General features: G+C 44.2%; 1 protein-coding gene across 1 annotated transcript in view; it reads right to left on the bottom strand.

The window, feature by feature from the left end:
- Mov10l1 (Mov10 like RISC complex RNA helicase 1) overlaps window positions 1-19050 on the bottom strand; it is a 76457-nt gene extending 57407 nt beyond the window's left edge. The window contains exons 1-9 of the mRNA XM_057792533.1: window positions 18954-19050; window positions 16804-16988; window positions 12219-12381; window positions 9240-9352; window positions 8307-8491; window positions 4135-4278; window positions 3254-3480; window positions 2735-2858; window positions 336-530 (exon numbers count right to left, since the gene is read on the bottom strand). Coding sequence (XP_057648516.1) covers window positions 336-530; window positions 2735-2858; window positions 3254-3480; window positions 4135-4278; window positions 8307-8491; window positions 9240-9352; window positions 12219-12381; window positions 16804-16988; window positions 18954-19050 — 1433 coding nt within the window. The remainder of the gene's footprint in view (window positions 1-335; window positions 531-2734; window positions 2859-3253; window positions 3481-4134; window positions 4279-8306; window positions 8492-9239; window positions 9353-12218; window positions 12382-16803; window positions 16989-18953) is intronic.
- Between the last annotated feature and the right edge of the window lie 2840 nt (window positions 19051-21890).

The following is a 21890-nucleotide window of genomic DNA, read 5'->3' as shown; positions in this document are numbered from 1 at the left end:
TGGGAACGGCTCTAAAAGCCACACCAGCTGACACAGCACAGATCTGCCGCTGATGGTGCAGCTGGGTGTCAGAGCTAGGCCTGCCTGGGAGTGGATAGCACGAGCCAAGAGCCAAACCATCCTGGCTTCAAAGTGGCCTCAAGATCTGCCACGGAGAGCAGAGCCGAAGGATGCATGGGCCTGGCCTGCACAGACTCAGATCTGCTTTTACTAGTTCCATGGGAACACATCCTGCCCCAGGAGCAGTAGCCTTGCCCTTGTCACCTCCTTAGCTGAGGAAGAGGTGGAAGGGAACAGCAAACAGACAGGAAATCAGACAGCTCTACAAACGGTACCTTTTCTGTGTGGTCACAACAACTGTAGTCTTTGTAGGCACTAAGGTTTGGGGGCCTTTAGGCTTTTTCCAAGAAAACGGCTCACGCACAGGTATTAACGCCTCCTCACCACTTACGACATTCACTTCAAGATGTCGCCCAATGAGAAAGTTGGAGAAACACAGCAGAAGGAGCTCCTTGCAACGGCCAGGGTTTCTTAGAAGAAGAAGAAAAAAAAAAGAAAATTAGTCTCCTTATGAATGGGGCAGATTCAGTCTGCTTTTCCTTCAGAATTTCAGCAAGTTTTAAAGCTATAACAGCCACGCTGATTTCTTAGTAATTTTTTTACACAGTAATTTTACACAGAAAAGTTTACTTTATAAAACAAGAAATGTAGTGTTTCCCAAGTGTGAAGGTTAATCCCAACTGTCAATGTGGCGAAGGTCTATCATGACTAGGGAGCTGGGGCTCTGCATGTTATTCTTGGTTAGATTAAGAAGGCAGGAAAACTTGCTGATTTTGTTTCCATTTCCTGGGGTGAGATTCTGAACCAAGTAAGAAGGAGAAGCAAGTTGAGCACAGGCATCACAGCTCTCAGATTGAGTGTAATGGAATGTCTGCCACGGTGGACTGTGAACCAAAGCAAACCGTATTTCCTTTAGGTTGCTTTCATTGGGACACTTTTATCGTAACAACAGGAAAAGAAGCTAATATAGAAAACTGGTGCAGAGAAGTGGGCCAATGCTGTGTTAAGTCCAAACCCATGGTTTTTGGGCCTTCAGAAATGTTTGTGGCTGGACTGTGGAAGAGTCTGATACTTATGGCTAGAAAAATCCCTAGCACGCTGGAAACAGAGCTTCATGGGTCATTCAGGTGGGTGGAAGACAAAAATGCAGAGAAAAATACGGAGGCAGGGCTGATGGAGATTTTGAAGTACAACAAAGATCCTCCAACAGGATTTGGGCTTAAGGTTATTTGTGTGATTATTTTGGCTAAGAATATGACCTCCTTCTGTCTCTATCCTGATAACTTGAGTAAAACTAAATTTAAAGATAATGAACTTATTTGACAGAGAGGTCTTCAAATAGAAGAGCATTGGGCTGATACTGCCCAAAGCTCCTGCTGTTGCCATGACAGAATATACTCTATCGTTTTGTTTTATTTGAGACAACGTTTCTCTGTATAGCCTTGGCTATCCTGGAACTCACTCTGTAGACCAGGCTGCTCTTGAACTCACAGAGATCTGCTTACCTCTGCCTCCCGAGTACTGGGATCAAAGGCTGCACCACATCCTGCTGGATTATAATTTAGAACTGTGAGACCAAATGAACCATTTATTCCCTAAGTCATCAGTTTTTCCAGTATTTTATCAGGGCAACAGGCAAAGTAACTAATACATCAAGATAAATTTATGTGCTAAAACAATCCTTTCTGTAATTCTGAAAGTTGACAGGGAAAACATTTTCAGTATTCGCAAATTCAAGTAAGACTTCTAATTACGTGACGAGCACAGCACTGTTCTTGACTGCTCACTCCCAGCTGTGACATGCTCACCTCTGTTCATAACTATTTTTCTCTAATTACTCCTGCTATGTTAAAACTCAGTTAAGCTGTCTCATTTTACATGGGTGACTCACCTAACAATCTGATGGGTTTGAAGTAAGGCAGTCAGATCAAAAGATTTAAATGACTGTTGATGGAAGGAAGCCTGTACCCAAATGTCAACCTTGGTGACTACATGCTTTGAGCAGCCAGAATGGCACATGAGGAGAGTTGAGCGAAAGGCTAGGGAATGCTACCTGGTTACAGCCAACCAGGTGAAGAGACAGGATGGAGATAATGACTTTCTAGTCTGGGCTGTGCCTGTCTTTCCCCTCCACCTCTTCACCATAGTGTCTTGACAAGATGGCCAGAGGATGAGAAGAGGGATGTAGATGGACTGAGATCTTGGGGACACCAGGACACAGTGAAAATGGGCTCAAGATGGCTACCATCAGAAGGGCTCAGAAGCAGAGAGGGAGCTCACATTCAAATGGGTCATGAATACTACTTTCTCTGTAAAGAGTGAGTCAGGCTGTCTGCTGAAGATGACTGTGGATCCTATTCTAGGTGGACAGTTTCCGAATCAATTTTTGTCTATGTATTTGGTTCCATCAAAGACAGGAATACATGCTTAAAAAACATACAACATAGCCAGGTGGCTGCGGCACACACCCTTAATCTCAGCACTAGGGAAGCAGAGGCAGGCAGAGCTCTGTGAGTTCAAGAGCCTGGGCTACAGAGTGAGCTCCAGGACAGCCAGTGCTACACAGAGAAAACCTGTCTCGAAGAAAAAAAAATACATAAGCACCACAGATGATCCAAGAGAGAAACATGCACTAGTACCCCACAGGAAGCTCTTCCCAGCTCCAAGCACATACTTGGCATCACATACGACCACAATGGAAACTTTCTCCCCTGGAGGAATGAGGCCCCCAGGCTCAGACTCCTGTTTCTTTGATGTGTTTCCTTTTTCTCTACTTTCTTCTTCACAAGCACAATCATCTGGGGAATGACATTTAAACCAACAATTAGTGGGTAAAGGTAACTTCTCCCTAACAATGTTCTCTCTCTCTCTCTCTCTCTCTCTCTCTCTCTCTCTCTCTCTCTCTCTCTCTCTCTCTCTCGCAGGTGGCTAACAGAACAGGGAAGCAGGTGAAGAGGATGTACCCGCAAGACCAGCCAGGACTAGGGAAAGGTCTCTGGAACTGGCCATCTCCCCAGCTGAGGGCTGCCTGTTATCTCTTAAGGCACATGCTGGTCTGTGTCAAGCTGTTTCCATCCCTCTCTCAGCCCCAAGACTGGAGGAGCACAAGTATCCAGATTAAAGAGTTCAGACGAGTGGGCCACAAGGCCAGCTCAATTCCTGGACCTTCTGGAGCAGCAGCTGCACCATTTACCTAGAGAGTTTTCTGTGTTGTTCACCGGATTGCTCTCAGGGATCTCATCAGTCCTGTTTTCTCTGTGATGATTCAATGAATTAACATTTTCACCCTCAGGAACAGAAACAGCAGCCTCTCCTGAGCAGGTCTGTTCTCTGCCTTGTGCCTCAAATCTAAACTGTTGAGCTTTATCCCAGCCAGCCAGTCTGCAACTGACGAGGTCCTGAGAAATCTCTCCTTTATTTCTGGAAAAAAAGAAAAAGACCATGGACTGTCAGGACTTCAGAGATGAGACATTTCAGTCAACTAAAACCACACAATTCAACACAGTGAATGGTGCTGCAAACATCTTCGCCGTGTTTGAGGGACATTTTAGGGCAAAGTCTATGGAGAGGGTAATATAGTCTTGTTAGGCAGACCAGCCTTCAACTTGCAATAATTCTCCTGCCTCTACCTCCCTAGTGCTGGTATTGTAGGCATGAGTCACCATACCGACTTGAGGTGACATTTTTTTAATATTCATTCATTCATTCATTCATTCATTCATTCACTCATCCTAACACATGTGTGGGCATGTGTCTCAGGGTGTGCATGCAGAAGTCAGAGAGTAACTCAAGGGAGTCAGTTCTTTGTTTCTTCCTTTACATGGGTTTGGAGGCCTGTACAGCAAGTGCCTTTACCCAGAAAGGCAACTCACTAGGCCAAGGAGTGAGATTTTTATAGACTTTCAGAGGAAAAAAATAAAAGGCACCATACAGTTTCTTTTTCTTTTTTGGTTTTTCGAGACAGGGTTTCTCTGTGGCTTTGGAGCACCATACAGTTTCTACAGATACCTTAAATCACAGTTTAAAAGCAGCTTGCACCCCCTCCTTTTACCTGATTCTCCAGGGCATACTTACTCTATCCAGATCACCATCGCCTTGCTTTCTCCCTCCTTCAATGTCCCAAAACTGGTTGTTCTCGTAACTTCAATATCACCTTTGTTTTTCAGTAAGAGGGCTCCATAGGGCTCTTGAGGGGCCTCAGCAACAGCGGCAGGGTCTCTAAAGAACACCCAACAGTGTCAAGGTGCTGAGCCTCCCTGTAGCATGGCTGCCTCTTCCTCACCTTCCTCCCACCTCCCTGGAGACCAACTGCCTGATAAGATGACAGAGGGGCCAGTCAGAGAGTCTACAAGTCCCACAATTTCTAAAAGAGCATCACAAGTCCCTCAAAGGCTGACAGCAAGGGATGAATCAGGTGGCATCTGACCTATTCCCATAGAGGTTACAGTGCTGAGATTTCTGTTCTCCATTGCCTCAAAGCCTACAGTGGATGGATGTTGGGAGGAGAAGAGGAGGCACACAGGGCCTTGCATTCAGAGATCTCCCCAACTTGTATGTGGAGTATTTTTCTTTGCTTTTAATTACAGGACTGCATACTTAGCACTGGTCCTGTAAGAGTAAGATGGAGATGAAAAATTCCCACTACTTAAACATTTCATTGTTCTTTTCTACACTTGCATTTGTCTAGATGTACAACTAACACTGTGCTACAACAGCCTGCAGTATGTGGCACATTATGCTACTTTGTAGCCTACAGCAATACTTATATAACTGTACTCTATGATCTATGCACAATCACTAAGCTGCCTGACCAGTGACATATTTCTCAGAACATATATCCAGCATTAAGCAATATCTGACTGCATGTGAAAACAACTCAAGGGGAAGGTTTGCTCTTCAGAAAATAAGAAACTTCTTTCTCTCACAAAGGAATCTTTTGCTTCTTCTTGTCCACATGCTCTGTGATCCAAGCATGGAAATGGGAAGCCCTGGCTCCCTAGGCCCAGCAGCTTCCATTCCATGGTCAAGATAGACTGGGCATGTCATGGAGCAGAAGCAGAACTTCAGGAATTCATGGTGGCTGGACATGTGCTACAGCATGAACTGTAGTATTCAGGAAGCTGATACAGGATTGCTGGTTACAGGCCAGCCTGGGATACATAACAAGACCTTACTATAAAATAGAACTAAACATAACACAATAACAACAACAAAATGTATGGCTTTCAGAGAAGAACTGAGGCAGCAGCATATGTGGAATGAAGGAGATAAACCCTTCAAGTGCTGTGACATCCATGGACTCACTCGGGCCCACTGGCCACACATGGGCATTGCCCCCAACTCCATGGAGAAGAATACCAGAGTATGAAGGGCTGAGAAACAGATACAGAGCTGAGGCCCATCACGACCCAAAGGTGGGGCCCAGTTAGTAAGCTAGCCTGTCTCACTCTGTACTCAGTGCCTCGGCAGATGAACATGCTGAGAGAACGAGAAGTGAGAACCATGTTTTGTTTCTTCTTCCAGAAGGTAATCTGGATCCCATGAATAAGAGAACTGGGCTCCAAGTAGCCAGAAACAAGTATCTTCCAGCAGGAAGATGTGGAATCATTTCTAGCCCAGCAAGGTGAGTCCATCCTCTACACCCCAGACAACTGCTGCCCAACAGCTTGTGTGGGGCAGAGCTGTCTCAGACACCGGGCTTGGTGCTAGATGTGGGGCAGAAAAGTAGACGAAGCACTTTCCCACGCAGAACTGGTGTTTTATGGAGGAGACAGGACCGTGAGTAGAAGAATGAAAGGCATCTAAGGGAGCCTACTAGTGGTCACTGCTAAGGGCAACACGAGACAAGGAAGCCCAGCAGACAGACACTGTTGCAAATAAAGCACAGCAAAAACTCAGACACAGGATATCTAATCACTGTAATAACCTACTACGCCAGGCGATGGGTGGTGGTATACACCTTTAATTCCAGCACTTGGGAAGCAGGGGCAGGCAGATAGATCTCTGTGAGTTCAAGGCCAGTGTGTTCTACAAGCAAGTTACAGGACAGCCAGGGCAACACAGAGAAACCTTGTCTTGCAAACAAACAAAAAGTTTTGCCAGGCAGTGGTGGCCACCTTTGATCCCAGCACTAGGAAGGCAGAGCCAGGCAGATCTCTGAGTTCAAGGCCAGCCTGGTCTACAAAGCAAGTGCCAGAATAGTCAGGACTGTTGTACAGAGAAACCCTGTCTCAGAAACAAAGAAAGAAAGACAACAATAACAACAATAGAACCTAATACATTATATATATGTGTGTGTATATATATATATTTACTTTGTGCTGTGAGTGTTTTGCCTGCTTGACTGTATATGTGCCAGGTACTCAAGGAGGTCAGAGGAGGCAGGTATCAGATCCCCTGGGGCTGGAGTTACAGATAGCTGTGATTTGCCATAGGGTGCTGAAAATGCAAGCTGGGTCCTCTGCAAAAACAAGTGCTCTTAATCACTGAGCCAATTCTCCAGCCCTCAATATATATTTTTCATAATGAAAGGACAACAGATTAAAACAAAAAAATTGATGTTAGATATGCTGATACGCGCCCTTAGTCCCAGAAGTTGAGAGGCAAAGGAGCAGATCTTTCTGAGTTCAAGGCCAGCTTGGTCTATATAGGAAGCTCCAGGACAACCAGGACCATATAGTGAGACATTGTCTAAAACAAACAATTTAACAACAACAAACTTCATATAAAAGTTGGGCTAGATGTGTAGCTCAGTGGGCAGAGTGCTTACTTAGCATACATAAAGCTCTGGGTTCACTCCCCAGAACTACACAAATGGTATGATTGTATATGCCTCTTTATTCCAGGTTTTAGGAGATAGAGGCAAGAGTATCAAAATTCAAGGCCATCCTCAGCCACATAGTAAGTTTGAGGCTGTCTTAAGATCCTGTCAAATAAAACAGGTGAATAAAGAATAAAATTATAAAATGACAATAACTACTACATGATTTGAATATGATTTGTCCTTTACAAGACTCATGCTGAAATTTAATCTCTACTATGAAGAGGTGGGATGCTGCCCCTTCCCAAACAAAACAAAACAAAGCAACAAGGAGGTGGGTCCAGATAGCACTTCTGGGGACTGAGCCCCAGGGCTCTGCCCTCATGAACAGACTAAACTCAGAGTAACGGGCTATCTCCAATGGGCCCATTATATAAGCCAATCTAACTAGGGTTCTCTTACCATGTGATGCTTCGTGTTACCCCAGGACTCTGCTGACCAGAAGGCCATTTCTGGATCTAGGGTATAGCTCAGTGGTAGAGCATTTTCCCAGAGTGCACAAGGCCCTGGCATCAATCCTTAGCACTGAGGCTGGGTGGGAGAGGTGGAGGGAGTCCCATCGTTAGATGCAGCCCTTGATCATGGACCTGAGCAGAGTCAAAATAAACCTCATTCTCTTGTACCTGACCCAATCTATGGTAATGTCATCAGCAACAGAAAATGGATGAAGACAATCACTACCAAAAGAATAAGGACTAAGGAATTCTTGGGGCTGAGTGTAGTGGGATACACCTAAAGGAGGCAGAACTAGGTGGATCTCTTACGAGTGTAAGACCAGCCTGATATACATAGAGAATTCCAGGACAGCTAGAGCTACATAATAGAGACCCTGTCTAAAAAGCAAATAAAAGGAAACCCTTGGAATATTCTACCTTCAATCAACCACAAAGGAGAAGACTCTTTTAACCAGCAGTAAATACAGGGCCAGGAATGTCAACTATTCTGACTTAATAAAATACGGCATACATGCTCAAAACAGGAATACGTTCTGAGAAATGGGTCTTCAGGTGACTTTATGCTTGTGTCATAACATACTATACTTGCAAAGATCTAAGCAGGCCACAATCAATGTCACTACATGATACAATCTTTAAGGAAAATTTTAAACCTAGCTTTCTCTTATCTGCCCCCCCCCCACTCCTGTGCAATGCCATGGCTCACATGGGAGACAGAGGACAACTTGTGGGAGTCAGTTCTCTCCTAGTATGTTAGTTCTAGGGACTGAACTCAGGCTATTAGCCCTGGCAATGAATACTTTTAACTGCTGAGTCACCTTGTCAGCCTGGTGGTATGATCTTATGGGACAAGCATCATATATACATAATCCATGAATGACTGAAATGTTAGACAGAACTTGACTTCAACTCTTAAAAATATAGTTAAAATTGGCCTTTTTATTTCCAAAGAAGAATGGTTTGGGTACCACCTCTTCACGGGGATCATGCACAGTGCTCTCCAGATGTAGCATGACTGGCTGCTCTCCACGACCACAGCATTGACAATGTCGTGCCTCCTTGGTATGTACCCTTCCGGCAGCTTCAGAGAGTCCAGGCTGAAGAAGATGCTGTCCTCTATCACCCCATTCCTCCCACACAGGCTGGAAATGCAAACCTGCAAGTGCAGTGCTGAATATTGCTTCAAAGAGTCTATACACAGGGGCACAGTTCTCAATACTTGTTTCTCTGACTACCCCAGTCTGGTCTTGCAAAGCCAATAAAGTCCAGTACAACATGGATGCTCAAGAGCCTGGGAGCTTTCAGGCTAAAAAAGAGATTTGTGGTGGTGGCTGACATCTTTCCCCAACTGCTGTCATGGCCCAGTTCATGCATCCACCTCACCCCAGTGCAAACTCAATGCTTCCACAACCCGTCATTCCCTAAATCACCAGCTGACAAGGAAGTCCAAGGCCCTCAATTTATCATGCACATGCTTTGTCCTAGACATCTTTAACATATCCAGGTAAATGCTGTCAGTTAGGTCTTAACTGTACAAGCACGCTGCTGCCTTTACTTTCCTTTTAAAACATTTATTTTCTGTGTGTGGGTGATTTGCCTGGATGTTTTTGCACCATGTGCATGCAGGAGGACCCTTGGACAGCAGAAGAGGGAGCACACTAGATCCCGTGGAACTGAAGTTCACAGACAGTTGTGAGCCACCAAGTGGGTGCTAGGCAAAAAAAACCTAGGTCCTCTGGAAGAACAGCCAGTGCTCTTAACCACTAAGCCATCACTTCAGCCCCACCTCTACTTCCTTAATGAAACACAGGCTAAGACTGAGCTTTATCTATGCAGGCTTACTACAGCATCAAGGAGAATCCCTGGTAGCAGTTGTGGCAGAAACTCACTCATCAGCACATTACCTTGTCCACACGCTTGTACCGCAGTGGCTTCACGGAGATTGCCTCGCTGCTCCATGTCCCCGGTCTGATCCAGTACTCAGCCTCTACCCAGTCTCCCTTACATGGACGGAAGCCTGAATGGCCAAAGAAAAAACTTCAGTAAAATTCAAATGTACAGTGCACATTAAATGTTATGACACATTGAAATAATTTCTGGTCCATCTTCCCTCATCTCTCTGTCATGATCCAATGCATGTAACCCTCACCTGAAGTAATCCATGCTCTCACATTAGTTACATGGAGCAGCTTGGCTATCAACCATCCTCCAGTCTACAAACAATGGTTCTAACCTTCCTAATGCCACGGCGCCTTAATACAATTCCTTATCTGTGGGTGACCCCCAACTACAACATTATCTCATGGCTACTTCATAACTGTAATTCTGCTGCTTTATGAATCATAATGTAAACATCTGCCATGCGATCCCTGTGGAGTCACAACCCACAGGTTGAGAACGTTGCTCTAAGAGCACAGAGAACCCAGTGGTCAGTCTCAAGTCAGGCCTGTTAGCTCAGATCCCAACTCCATTAAATCTACTCTCTATATTTTGTCATATCAAAAGTATTTTTAACCCGGTGTGGTGAGGCACACCTTAAGTCACAACACACAGAAAGCAGAGGCAGGGAAATCTCTGAGTTCAAGGCCAGCCTGGTCTACACAGAGAGTTCTAAGTTAGCCAGGGTTTAGAAAAAAACAAAACAATAACAAAACCAAAACCAGAATAAAATCCCAAAGAACCTGGGCTGTGAAGATTGCATGCAAGATGACCTGTATTAAAATGCCAGAATCACATAAAATCTAGGTGTGGTAAGGAAGAGAGAGAGAGAGAGAAAGGAAGAGAGAGGGAGGGAGAGAGAGAGATAGGGAGGAGAGGAGGGGGGGGAGAATGTGAAGTCTTGGAATTAGGACCAAATTTCTAATTCTTAACATAATTCTGCTGTTTTATACTCTGTAGAGTCAATTCTCTCCTTTCATCTATACAAGATTCTAGGCCTCATACTCAGTGTGCCAGGGTTGCATAATATACACCTTTACCCATTGAGCAACCTGACCAGTTTTGGGTGCAGGCCTTAAAAGCAACAACCAAGACCTCAGGAATATCAGAGACGAGAACAACTCAAGTAGCAGCTTTAACTAACTAGGACGATGTGAGCCAGGTGGACCTTGTTGGACTGTGTCTGGTGCGAGAGTCCTGGAAAGCCCCTTAGTCTACTACTATTTGGACCCCATGCTTTGGGATCTTACCCAGGGGCCATCTGGCAGTGTCTTTCACATTGTATTTCCTTTCAAGGATGTTATTTTGCTATAGTCACTGGGTTTTATCAATCATGATGTTAGTAGAAAATTCCACATCTCTGAGCACACCTCTCACCTTACAGAAGAACTTTTGCCTCACAGGACTTTTTCTGAGTTAAAAAATCCATATGTGTCTTTACCTCTCAGGTAAACCTTCTGTACCTCTAGTGAGGTAGAATAAGGTAGAAAAGACCAATTATTAGATGCTCATTTAGGGGTTTACTTAAAGCATTATTTTTACTGCCCATTTCTAAACTTGACCTCACTTGCTACCTTGAGCAGAATGACCTAGAGAAATAGCTGAAACAATCAGTTGTTGCCCTTATCAACCAGCTGACTGCCATATACACTTCTTAAAATCATGATACCCTGCCCCCACACCTCCTACCTTGTGGTTTTAGATCTAAAATGAAAATATAAACTGGAGCCGATACTGAGGCCTTTCAGGAATTATTCTGGTTTCGATTCACTGGTGACATCACGCTTCTGACTGCCACTGGTGCCAGAGTGCTTATTCCAGAAAGATTCGCTCAACATAACCCATGGCCACAGTGTGAAATACATCTCCCATCAAGGCTGCAGTGGGGATGGCTTCCAGTTGGCATGGCTGAGGGGTCTAAACAATCACAGACAACATTCTTCAAAATCCCCAACAGCACCTGCCAATTTCATTTTGGGAAGCACAGGTCCAGTGAGAGCGGCACCCAGGCTATAGGGCAGCTGATCCCTCACCTTTTGACACGTCAGCCTAGTGCTGCTTTACAGCTCAAAAGCCATGGTAACGCTTTCAGTTCCTTCATGTTTGCAGTGTGCACACCTTTTGGCCCTAGGTCTCCAATGACTAGCACAGCATTCACGACTAGACAGTTGTTGTTTAGCATACACAGAATTAAACTAAGTGAATGACACGAGCAACTTATTTCTTTAGGTACAAAAGTAAAAATTTAGTTTGGCTAGAAACAAATATAACTAAAAATGGAAAATGAAAAAAAATGCAAGGTGATCCAAGTCTTACTTTAATGAATGCAAAGTATCTTAGAACTGTTCTTAACCATGTGTAATGGTTCAAATCTCTAGTCAGACCTCAAGCACTCAGGAGACTTAGGCAGGAAAGGGAGATCACTGTAAGTTCTATCCTGGTCTACAATGTGAAACCCGTTTTCAACAAACAAAAATAAAAGAACATTTCTTAGACCAATACACTGTTCCTATATTAACAACACACTTTTTTGTTTGGTTGGTTGGTTTTTTGGTTTTTCAAGACATGTTTCTCTATAGCTTTGAAGCCTGTCCTGGAACTAGCTCTTGTAGACTAGCCTTGAACTCACAGAGATCCTCCTGCCTCTGCCTCCCCAGTACATGCGCCACCACCACCTGGCACAACATACTGTTCTTATATTAGTGACCAGTGAATGTGTTTGAGAGATAAATACAAAACAAGTAAAAGCAGAGTTTAAGTCATGATCCCCCCAATCCAAAGTCTACCTAACATTCAAGAACCCCTGTGAGAGGCCGACACCTGGCAGCCATTCCTAAACATGACTTTTTCAATAATACATGTAGTCAACTCAAGCTTAATACATAAAAATTACTAAAAGACAGAACATTTAATTTTAAATATGAAACAGAAATCCATCTATCTACCTTCACACACACTCTCCAGAGAGAAGTATGTGGTCTGGCTGATGTAACCAGCACCTTCCAACATGGAAGTCACACAGCCAATCAGCACTCTGGGGCTGGAGTCTGATAACCCTTTGTTAGAGTTTTTGTTATCATCTTCCCATTTATCAGAGACAGCTTCCACCTGTAAGACAGATGAGTGACTACATCATTATAAAGAAGAATAAGATAAACAAATTACAGGCAGGACTAGGACATTTAAGAACAGGTACAGCGGGTTCAGTGTCTGGGAAGACTTGCTTCCTGATTCACAGAAAGTGCTTCATGAAGGCACTTTTTAAAAAAAAGAGTTAAAACAGACACCCAGATTAAGCTGGATGTGGTAGAGCATGGTTTTAATTCCAGCACCCAGGACACAGAGGCAGATGAGTCTCTATTAGAGTCCTGCCTGGTCTATGTAGCAGTCCCAGGTCAACCAAGTCTACACAGTGAAACCGTCTCTAAAAAATTCTTTTAGTTGTGTGTGTGTGCGGAAGCCAGAAGGCAGAATCTGATCTGCCGGAGTAACAGTTGTAACCCAGCTAATTGGATGCTAGAACCCACAGTAGGTCCCCTACAGGAGCAACAAGCATTCCTAGTTGCTGATCCATCTCTCCAGCCCCTGGAGAGTCCTTTAGAAGGGCATGAATCTTACACATGACCTCGCACGAGCCAGTCACTCCTTAAAAGCTTCGCCTGTTGCTGGCATAACTGGATATCAACATGTAGAAGAATGAAAATAGACCTATATATATCACCATGCACAAAACTCAAGTCCAAATGGATCAAAGACCTCAACATAAAGCCAGCTACACTGAACCTTACAAAAGAGAAAGTGGGAAATATACTTGAATGTATTGGCACTAGAGACAGCTTTCTAAATATAATCCCAGCAGCACAGACACTGAGAGAAACAATTAATAAATGGGACCTCCTGAAACTGAAAAGCTTCTGTAAAGCAAAGGACACAGTCAACAAGACAAAACGACAGCCTACAGAATGGGAAAAGATCTTCACTAACCCCACATCAGAGGTCTGATCTCCAAAATATACAAAGAACCAAGAAATTGGACACCAAAAGATCACATAATCCAATTAAAAAATGGAGTACAGACTAAACAGAGAACTCTCAACAGAGGAATCTAAAATGGCTGAAAGACATTTAAGGAAAAGTTCAACATCCTTAGTCATCAGAGAAACGCAAATCAAAACAATTCTGATATTCCATCTTACACCTGTAAGAATGGTCAAGATCAAAAACACTGATGACAACTTATGCTGGAGAGGTTGTGGGGACAAGGGAACACTTCTGCATTGCTGGTGGGAATGCAAGCTGGTACCACCCCTTTGGATGTCAGTGTGGCGATTTCTCAGAAAATTAGGAAACAACCTTCCTCAAGACCCAGTAATACCACTTTGGGTATATATTCAAAGAATGCTCAATTGTGCCACAAGGACATGTGCTCAACTGTGTTCATAGCAGCTTTGTTTGTCATAGCCAGAACCTGTAAACAACCTAAATGCCCCTCGATCGAAGAATGGATAAGGAAAATGTGGTACATTTACACAATGGAGTACTACACAGCAGAAAAAATAACAACAGCTTGAATTTCGCAGGATAATGGATGGAGCCAGAAAACATTATTTTGAGTGAGGTAACCCAGACACAGAAAGACAATTATCACATGTACTCACTCATAGGTGGTTTTTAAACATAAAGCAAAGAAAGCCAGCCTACAAACCACAATCCCAGAGAATTTAGACAACAATGAGGACACTAAGAGAGACTTACATAGATCTAATCTACATGGGAAGTAGAAAGTAAAAAAAGACAAGATCTCCTGAGTAAATTGGGAGCATAGGGAATTTCGGGGAGGGTTGAAGGGGGGAGGGGAGAGGCAGGGAGGAGATCAGAGAAAAATGTAAGCTCAATAAAAATCAATAAAAGGGGGGGGGAAGCTTCGCCTGTAATTCTGGCCACCACGGGTTTCAGAATTTAACATACTTTTGGAGACACCTGTATAGCCATTTCTTCTGAATAAACATAAAAATATTCAAGAAAACATTAGTAAAATGAATGTAATGGCATATTATAAGGAATATACACCACAAACAAATAGGGTTTATCCCAAAATGCAGAAGTAGTTAAACATTTAAAATTCAGTCAACATATCACAGATGAAGAAAAAATTAAGTGAATATTTCCATTGATACATAAAAATCACTTGATAAAATTCAAACCTTTTAGGACAGGGAAAAAAGGAAGGATGGGATCTAACATGGCCAAAGCATATGGAAAACCTGTATAAAAGTGTCTTGGGACTAAGAGACGGCTAAATAGTTAAGAGCGCTGAGTGTTCTTTCAGGACCCAGGTTCAATTCCCAGAACCTACATAGCAATAACTGTATTTCATTTGTATTTTAATAAATAAAGCTTGCCTGAAGATCAGAGAGTAAAACAGTCGCACTGATCAGCCTTCAGAATCGGCAGTGGTGGCACACACCTTTAATCCCAGTAGACACACTAGTGTGCCACAGAAGCTGCCAGTGGTGGTGCACGCCTTTATTCCCAGCCCTAGAGAGAAATATAAGACTGGAGGAGACAGCTCTCACACAGTCTCATTCTGAGATTCCTGGAGGCAGGATCACCTTTTCAGACTGAGATAGAGAGGTAAGAGCCAGTGGCTGGCTGTTTTGCTTTTCTGGCCTTCAGGCTGAACCCCAATTTCTGTCTCTATTAATCGTGTTACAAATAACCATCTGTAACGCCAGTTCCAGGGGATCTAATGCCCTCTTCTGGCCTTGTCATGCACTGCACACACAAGGTAAACAGACATGTGCAGGCAAAACATCCATACACATAATATTTTAAAAAAAAACTCAAAAATTTTAATGTCTTTATAAAAGTTGTCACCATGCAAGGAATAGATGCCACAATAATTTTATATTTAAAATTTTCCAGGCTGGGAATAGTGGCACACACTTTTAATTCTAGCATTCAGGATGCAGAAGGAGGCAGATGTTTTGGAGTTCAAGGTCAATGTGGTCTACATAGCAAGTTCCAGGGCAGCCAAGTATACATAGAGAGATTCTGTCTAAAAACAAAAGAAAAATCTCAGCAATCCTTTGCAATACAAACAATGAAGCAGGAATAAAAAGGGAGCTTTTCCAGCACAGTAAAGGAACATAAATAAAGGAATGTGCCTGCCATGGTTAGCGTCACCCAATACTGAAATGCTTTCCTCCACCATCAGGAAACAGGCGAGGGTGTCCACTCTCTCGTGTATTCAACACTGTACTCAAAGTCCTCACCAAAAAAAAACTAGGTAAGAAAAAGAAACTAAAGGCTATATCCAAATTAAAAAATGAGTAAAATTATCTTTGTTCACAGATGCATGTATAAATTCCTAAAGATTTCACATTTTTAAAAAAAGCCCCCAAGCGATTAAAGCTATTAATGGAATCTGACAAGGTACCAGGCAAACAATTTGTTTTGTTTCTATGTTCTTACAATAAAGAATACAAAATAGAAATTAAACTTCAAAAAGAAGCTGGACGTGGTAGTGCATACCTTAATACCAGCATTGGGGTGGCTAAGACAGAAAGATTGTGAACTCAAGGCTAGCTTAGGCTATAAAAGAAGATTCCATTAAAAAAAAAGAATACTTACGAATCAACAGTCAAGGAGACAAATTAAGATGAAAAACTTAATCATGTAATTACACTAAGTGAAACCATGTAACAAAATCAACAATAATGTTGAGAGCTAGTGGTTGAGAATTCCTGCATTGTTATCATCAGGTCCAGAGTACAGATCATAATGGCCATATAAACAAGTTGATAAATTTTGCTAATTTAATATTGATTTGATCATTTTGTATCCTTTAATCTGTGATTCTACTTCTAAGACTTTATACTATCAAAGAACTATTTTTATATAAAAAAGGAAATTACTGAATAAAAGCCACTGATCACTTTGATAATCAAATGTTTTGTTGCTGTTGTTTTGTCTTTGTTTGAGACAGGGTCTCACTAGGAAGCCTTGCTGGCCTGGAGCTCACTATGTAAACCAGGTTGGTTTAGAAGTCACAAAGATCTGCCTGCCTCTACTTTCCAAGTGCTAGGATGGCGGATCTTTATAATTTAAACAATTATTTTTAAAACACTAGAGAAATTTTAAATAAACATTAAAGAATAGGTGACACAGCATAAATTTATAGGAAAACTTTGCTTTCTTTTTTTTGTTTGTTTGTTTTTGTTTTTGTTTTTCGAGACAGGGTTTCCCTGTAGTTTTGGAGCCTGTCCTGGAACTAGCTCTTGTAGACCAGGCTGGTCTCGAACTCACAGAGATCCGCCTGCCTCTGCCTCCCAAGTGAAAACTTTGCTTTCTGAATTACAAATTTCTATGTCTGAATTATTTGCCATTACCATCATTTGTGTTTTAAAACAGAAATCTCTATAAAGGACAAAAGCTGTCCCTCCCAGGCACACTTCACCACAGCCAGTGGCTGGGCCATGTCTGAGAGTCACAGTGAAGGGTAACTGCTCCTAGCAAGCCAAGACTCACCCTGATTGCTTTCAGTCCATTCGACACCTTGTTTTCTTCAACAACGGCAATAACCTCCTGCCCAACATTCAGAAGGACTTTGCTGGTCACAGCATCATTGGAAAAGTAGATCAGATCATTAATCATGCCATAATCACTGCAGTATCTTGTCACAACGCCCTGCACAGTTTTCAACCTGGTATCACCTGGGACAAGTGAGCAATGAGGTTACATTAGTAACAAAAGATAATCCCAGAGCCAGAGAGAACGGCTCAGTACAGCTCACTGGCTTAGTGCTCCCTGTTCTTCCAGAGGACCCAAGTTCAGTGCCTAGCACCCACAGGGCTGCGGTGGAGTGTCGTAACCACCTGTAGCCCCTGAGGATCTCATACCTTCTTCTGGCCTCTGTAGCCACCAAACACATACAGAGTGTGCTCTCTCTCTCTCTCTCCCTCCTCTCTCATACACATACACACACAATTTTAAAAAGTCAAATCCTACTACAATTAAACTCTACAGAAAAAGGCAAAGTATGGGTATTCATGGGGACAGGAACTTATTGGCTGGATTTGAGAACTGGAGAAGCAGCCATTGAAGTACGTTTGAAAGAGTGATTTTGAAGACAGAATCCTAGATTCTGAGGGGCGCAAGCAGTGAACACGGCGGGGCGAGCTTTGACTCCAAACTCAGACTGCCTGGCTTGCCTCTCGCACTTCTACCACACGTAACCCTGACGTGGCCCTTAACCCTTTACACGTCAGCTACCACCTATGAAATGAAGTCAGTAGCTATCACTACATGACAGCGGTTGTATGATTAAATGGCAGACTATATGCACAACGTGCGATTTGTGAGTGGTTAGCCCGGGCTAGGTGCCCTGTATATGATCAGCCGTAGATGGGCATCTGAGGAGGCCTAGACATGCATTATCTGTTACCATCTCATCACCGTCTTAGACACAGCCTAAGAGGGTAAGGCTGCAAACAGCACTGAGGGCACACGGAAGGGCGTCTCCTCAAGGAGAGGAGGAGAGACCTGGCCAGTCAGTGACCCATCGTGGGCTGGAGCTGCAGCCACCACCTCTAAGTCCCCACTACACCTTTCCCCTGACCTCTCACTGGCAATTCAATTCTCAGCCCCCAGACCACAGGACACCTGTGGAGACAGTGCATCATGTAAACCTGATCAAGCTGTGGCTGAAAGCCGCTGTTCTCGCCCTTCCTCACTGTGGCCCTTTAATACAGCTCCTCGTGCTGTGGTGACCCCCCCACACACACACCATAAAATTATTTCATTGCTACTTCATAACTGTAATTTTGTTACCGTTGCGAACCATAATGTAAATATCTGATAGTGCCCTGCATCGGGTGGCCAGCCATAGGTTGAGAGCCTTTTCTTTAGAAAGATAACGTTATTTCTGCATGTTACATTTGGCACATTAGCACAGCTACATACAGGCCTTTATCATGCTGCACTCAGCAACTCCATTTTTTTAAAAATGTTATTTCTAGTTTCTCTTACAGGAAATTTCATTCTTTTAGAGAACGGAGAAAGCAACCAGCCCGAATTCCCATGCGGGGTTGGGGGCGAGGGGCTAGAGAGAAAGGCACAGTGACTTCAGCAAGCATAGAGCTTAGACCGGGGAGGGGTAACCTCTCCGAATTAGAAGCCTGGGGACGGTAAACAATCCAAGGGGAACGATTTCATCGCTTTTTTGAAAGGACAACATGAGGTGGTGAGATTATTTCTAGACCTCCGAGAGGTCAGTGGGGGCAGAAAGCAGGCAGAAACGCGCAGAGACAGCAGGTCACTCTGTGTGGCACCAATCATGCATTGTGAAGGTAAGGGAGAACGAGGAAAACAGTGGCAGCGACCCAAGAGTTTAATCCAGCACTCAGGAGGCAGAGGCAGGCACATCTCTGTTGAGTTCGAGGCCAGCCTGGTCTACAGCGTGAGTTCCAGAACGGCCAGGACTACACAGAGAAACCTGTCTCGAAAAACCAAAACCAAGAAGCAAGGGCCAACCTCAAGCCTCTAATGGTCTGTTCTTGGGCCACACGGAAAGAGGGGAGCACCAAAGAAGGAACCCAGCATGACCCTAAGGGGTCACAGCCCGCCCCACCTCCCAGGCCTGCTGAAGGGCTTCCTGTGGGGGCTCCTCGAGCCCTTACCTTCCGACAGCTCCGGCCCGGGTTGCCCGACCTCCTCCTCCGGGAGGTCCTCCCTCCTCCAGAAGAAGGACACCAGCTTAGCCGCTAGGCGCAGCATGACACCCACTCAGCTTCCACCCTGGCCCCAGGAGCTTGCACGCCACAGCCCCGCCCAATGGCCACTACGCAAGCGCCCCTAGAACTCAGCCAATAGGCTTGTTGTGTCTGCGCCTGCGCCTGCCTGTCCTAGGACTCAGCCAATAGGATCCTTGCATATGCCGTGAGCCATGACCGTTAGCAAGGCGAGTTTGACGGTTAGCACGTGAGGGAGCCCCGAGTTCCTCGTGAAGGCCAAGGAGACCTGACATGCGCAGTGTCCTGACCCTGGGGAGGGGCAGGACTTCAGGCCGGATGGTCTCGGCCATGAAGCTGGGGCGGGCATTTCTGCTCAGTCCACTTAAGTAAAAACAATGAGGCCCGGCTGTGGTGGTGGTGGTGGCGGTGGCGGTGGCGGCGCACGCCTTTAATCCCGGCACTCGAGAGGCAGAGGCAAGCAGATCTCTGTGAGTTCGAGGCCAGCCTGGTCTACAAAATGAGTTTATGATAGCAAGGCAGCTTGGACTGTTACACAGAAAAACCCTGTCTTGAAAAACAAAAAAATTAAAAATAAAGCCCACAAAACAAACAAACAAAGCAAAGAAAGGTGAAGAATTTCCCCACCGAGTGTGACCTTAGGAGTGATTTTGTAGAAATTCTACAAAGAGAGATGCCCCCTCTATTCCAGTTTTTCTGAGGATTTTATTTTTGGGGGCGGGGGTACGTTATATACCTAGACTGCCTATGAACTGGCGATGTAGCTAAGGATGCTTTTGCAGTCCTGATTCTCCTGCCTCTATCTCCCAAGCCCAGAACTTACAGGCCTGTGCTACCACACTGTTTCAGGTGGTGCTAGGGATTCACAGCCTGACATGCTTGGCAAACATTGCTTCAACTGAGCTATATCCTCAGCCTGTGAAATGGTTTTATTTTGTGTTTTTTTAAAGTAATTATTTTTAAATTATGGATTTCTGTTTAAATTTTGATAAACTTGCATCCTACATAATTTGGCTTACAATTTCCTTGTGTGTGTGTGTGTGTGTGTGTGTGGTTTTCTTGACCATATAGGATATTTTATTTTGCTGTTGCTGGTTTTTTGTTTTTTTTCCAGGCATGTTTGCATATGACTAGAGAGTTTCTGCTACTGATCTCATTTCACTTGGTCCTAGATAGTCAAATCTGGACGACTTCTGTTTTTAAAATTTATCAGGGGAAGGTGGCCCACACCTTTAATCCCAGTACTTGGGAGGAAGAGGCAGGCAGATTTCTGTGAATTCCAGGCCAGTCTGGTTTACATAATTAGTTCTAGGCCTACCAGGGTTACATGGAGAGATCCCATCTCAAGATGAAATAAAATACAAATCCTTATCAAGAATTTCCCCACTACATTAGTCTCCTGAGCCTCCTCCTCTGTATGTTCTGTGTCATAAACGAGATGTGTTCTGTTGAATTAGTTAGGGGTCTGATTTAGTTCTAGATTGGATTTTTAAATTTTTTAAAAATACATCAGATCTGTCTGTTTAATTTACACTCTTCTTGAGAGAATGGGAGAGAGCATTTCTTTCCTTAAACATTTAGGGGCCTGTCATAAAGGCTTCCTCTTGGGTGTGTTGCTGGGGATACATGGGAAAAAGGAAAAAGGACCTGAGAATTTATAGGTTTGGAGTTACCTTCAGAGACGAAGGCTGGATACACGGTCAGGCTCCCTCTCACGGGGTGTGGTAGAAGTACTGCCCTTCAGGACTGTCCGTGGACGTGGCCAGCCCGAGCTGCTGTCCTACATCAGTCTCTTCTGCATTTCCATGCAGACACCCTATGGCCATTGTATCTGTCCATCATATTTAAAAGAAAACATGATGTTGCTTCTAGACCTTTCTCCCTGATGGTCTAAATAGCCCACAGTACTGATCGCAAATGGGATGGATTGGCTCTTCCATATCTACCTGGAATTGATCCCCTCTCGTCATTTTGGGTCACACCTCCTTTCATCCCCAGCCTGTTCTCCATCCAGCATCCGATGTCAGTCCACCTCAGGGTCAAAGTCAACTGGCTCCCATACCCACAGATACCTTGTACCTGGATGTCCTCTGCATTCTATTTCCCAGAATCCTCAGTTCACCCCCCCCCCCCCCCAACCATGCTCCTGCCTGCTCCAGGACATCTAGGAGACCTCTGGATTTTCTGCCCAACCTCTGTGCCTTTAGTTCCATCCGCTGTCTCTATTCAAACTCACACAAAGTTAAATATGTTGCCATATGACACAGAAGAACTGTGGCCTGTGAGTATTCAAGTGGGCAGAGGAGGAAGGGCAGTTGTTTAGAGATTACACTGAAAATCAGGACTTGCTCTAGAAACTAGTACAGGAATGACAGTGAAAACACACTTCTGCCAGGCGGTGGTGGCGCACGCCTTTAATCTCAGCACTTGGGAGACAGAGGCAGGCGAACCTCTGTGAGTTCGAGGCCAACCTGGTCTACAGAAAGAGTTCCAGCACAGCTAGGACTGTTACACAGAGAAACCCTGTCTTTTCCAAGTCACTGTAAGTTGGGGGAGCTCAAGGAGTGTGCTTTCCCTCTCTGATTCAAAGCAGCTTGTTTGTGTTTCTCAGTAGAAAACTCTTTTGAAAGTCACAAAAGTCATGAAATTTGCTCACCATTTTCCTCCAAAAGAACACACAGAAGGCCCGGCGGTGGTGGCGCATGCCTTTAATCCCAGCACTTGGGAGGCAGAGGCAGGCGGATCTCTGTGAGTTCGAGACCAGCCTGGTCTACATGAGCTAGTTCCAGGACAGGCTCCAAAACCACAGAGAAACCCTGTCTCGAAAAAGCAAAAAAAAAAAAAAAAAAAAGAACACACAGAAGA

This window comes from Chionomys nivalis, chromosome 17 (genome assembly GCF_950005125.1).
Source record: "Chionomys nivalis chromosome 17, mChiNiv1.1, whole genome shotgun sequence".
NCBI classification, from domain to species: Eukaryota; Metazoa; Chordata; class Mammalia; order Rodentia; family Cricetidae; genus Chionomys; species Chionomys nivalis.
Note: the sequence above shows the minus strand (reverse complement) of the source record. Positions and strands in the feature narration are given on the sequence as shown.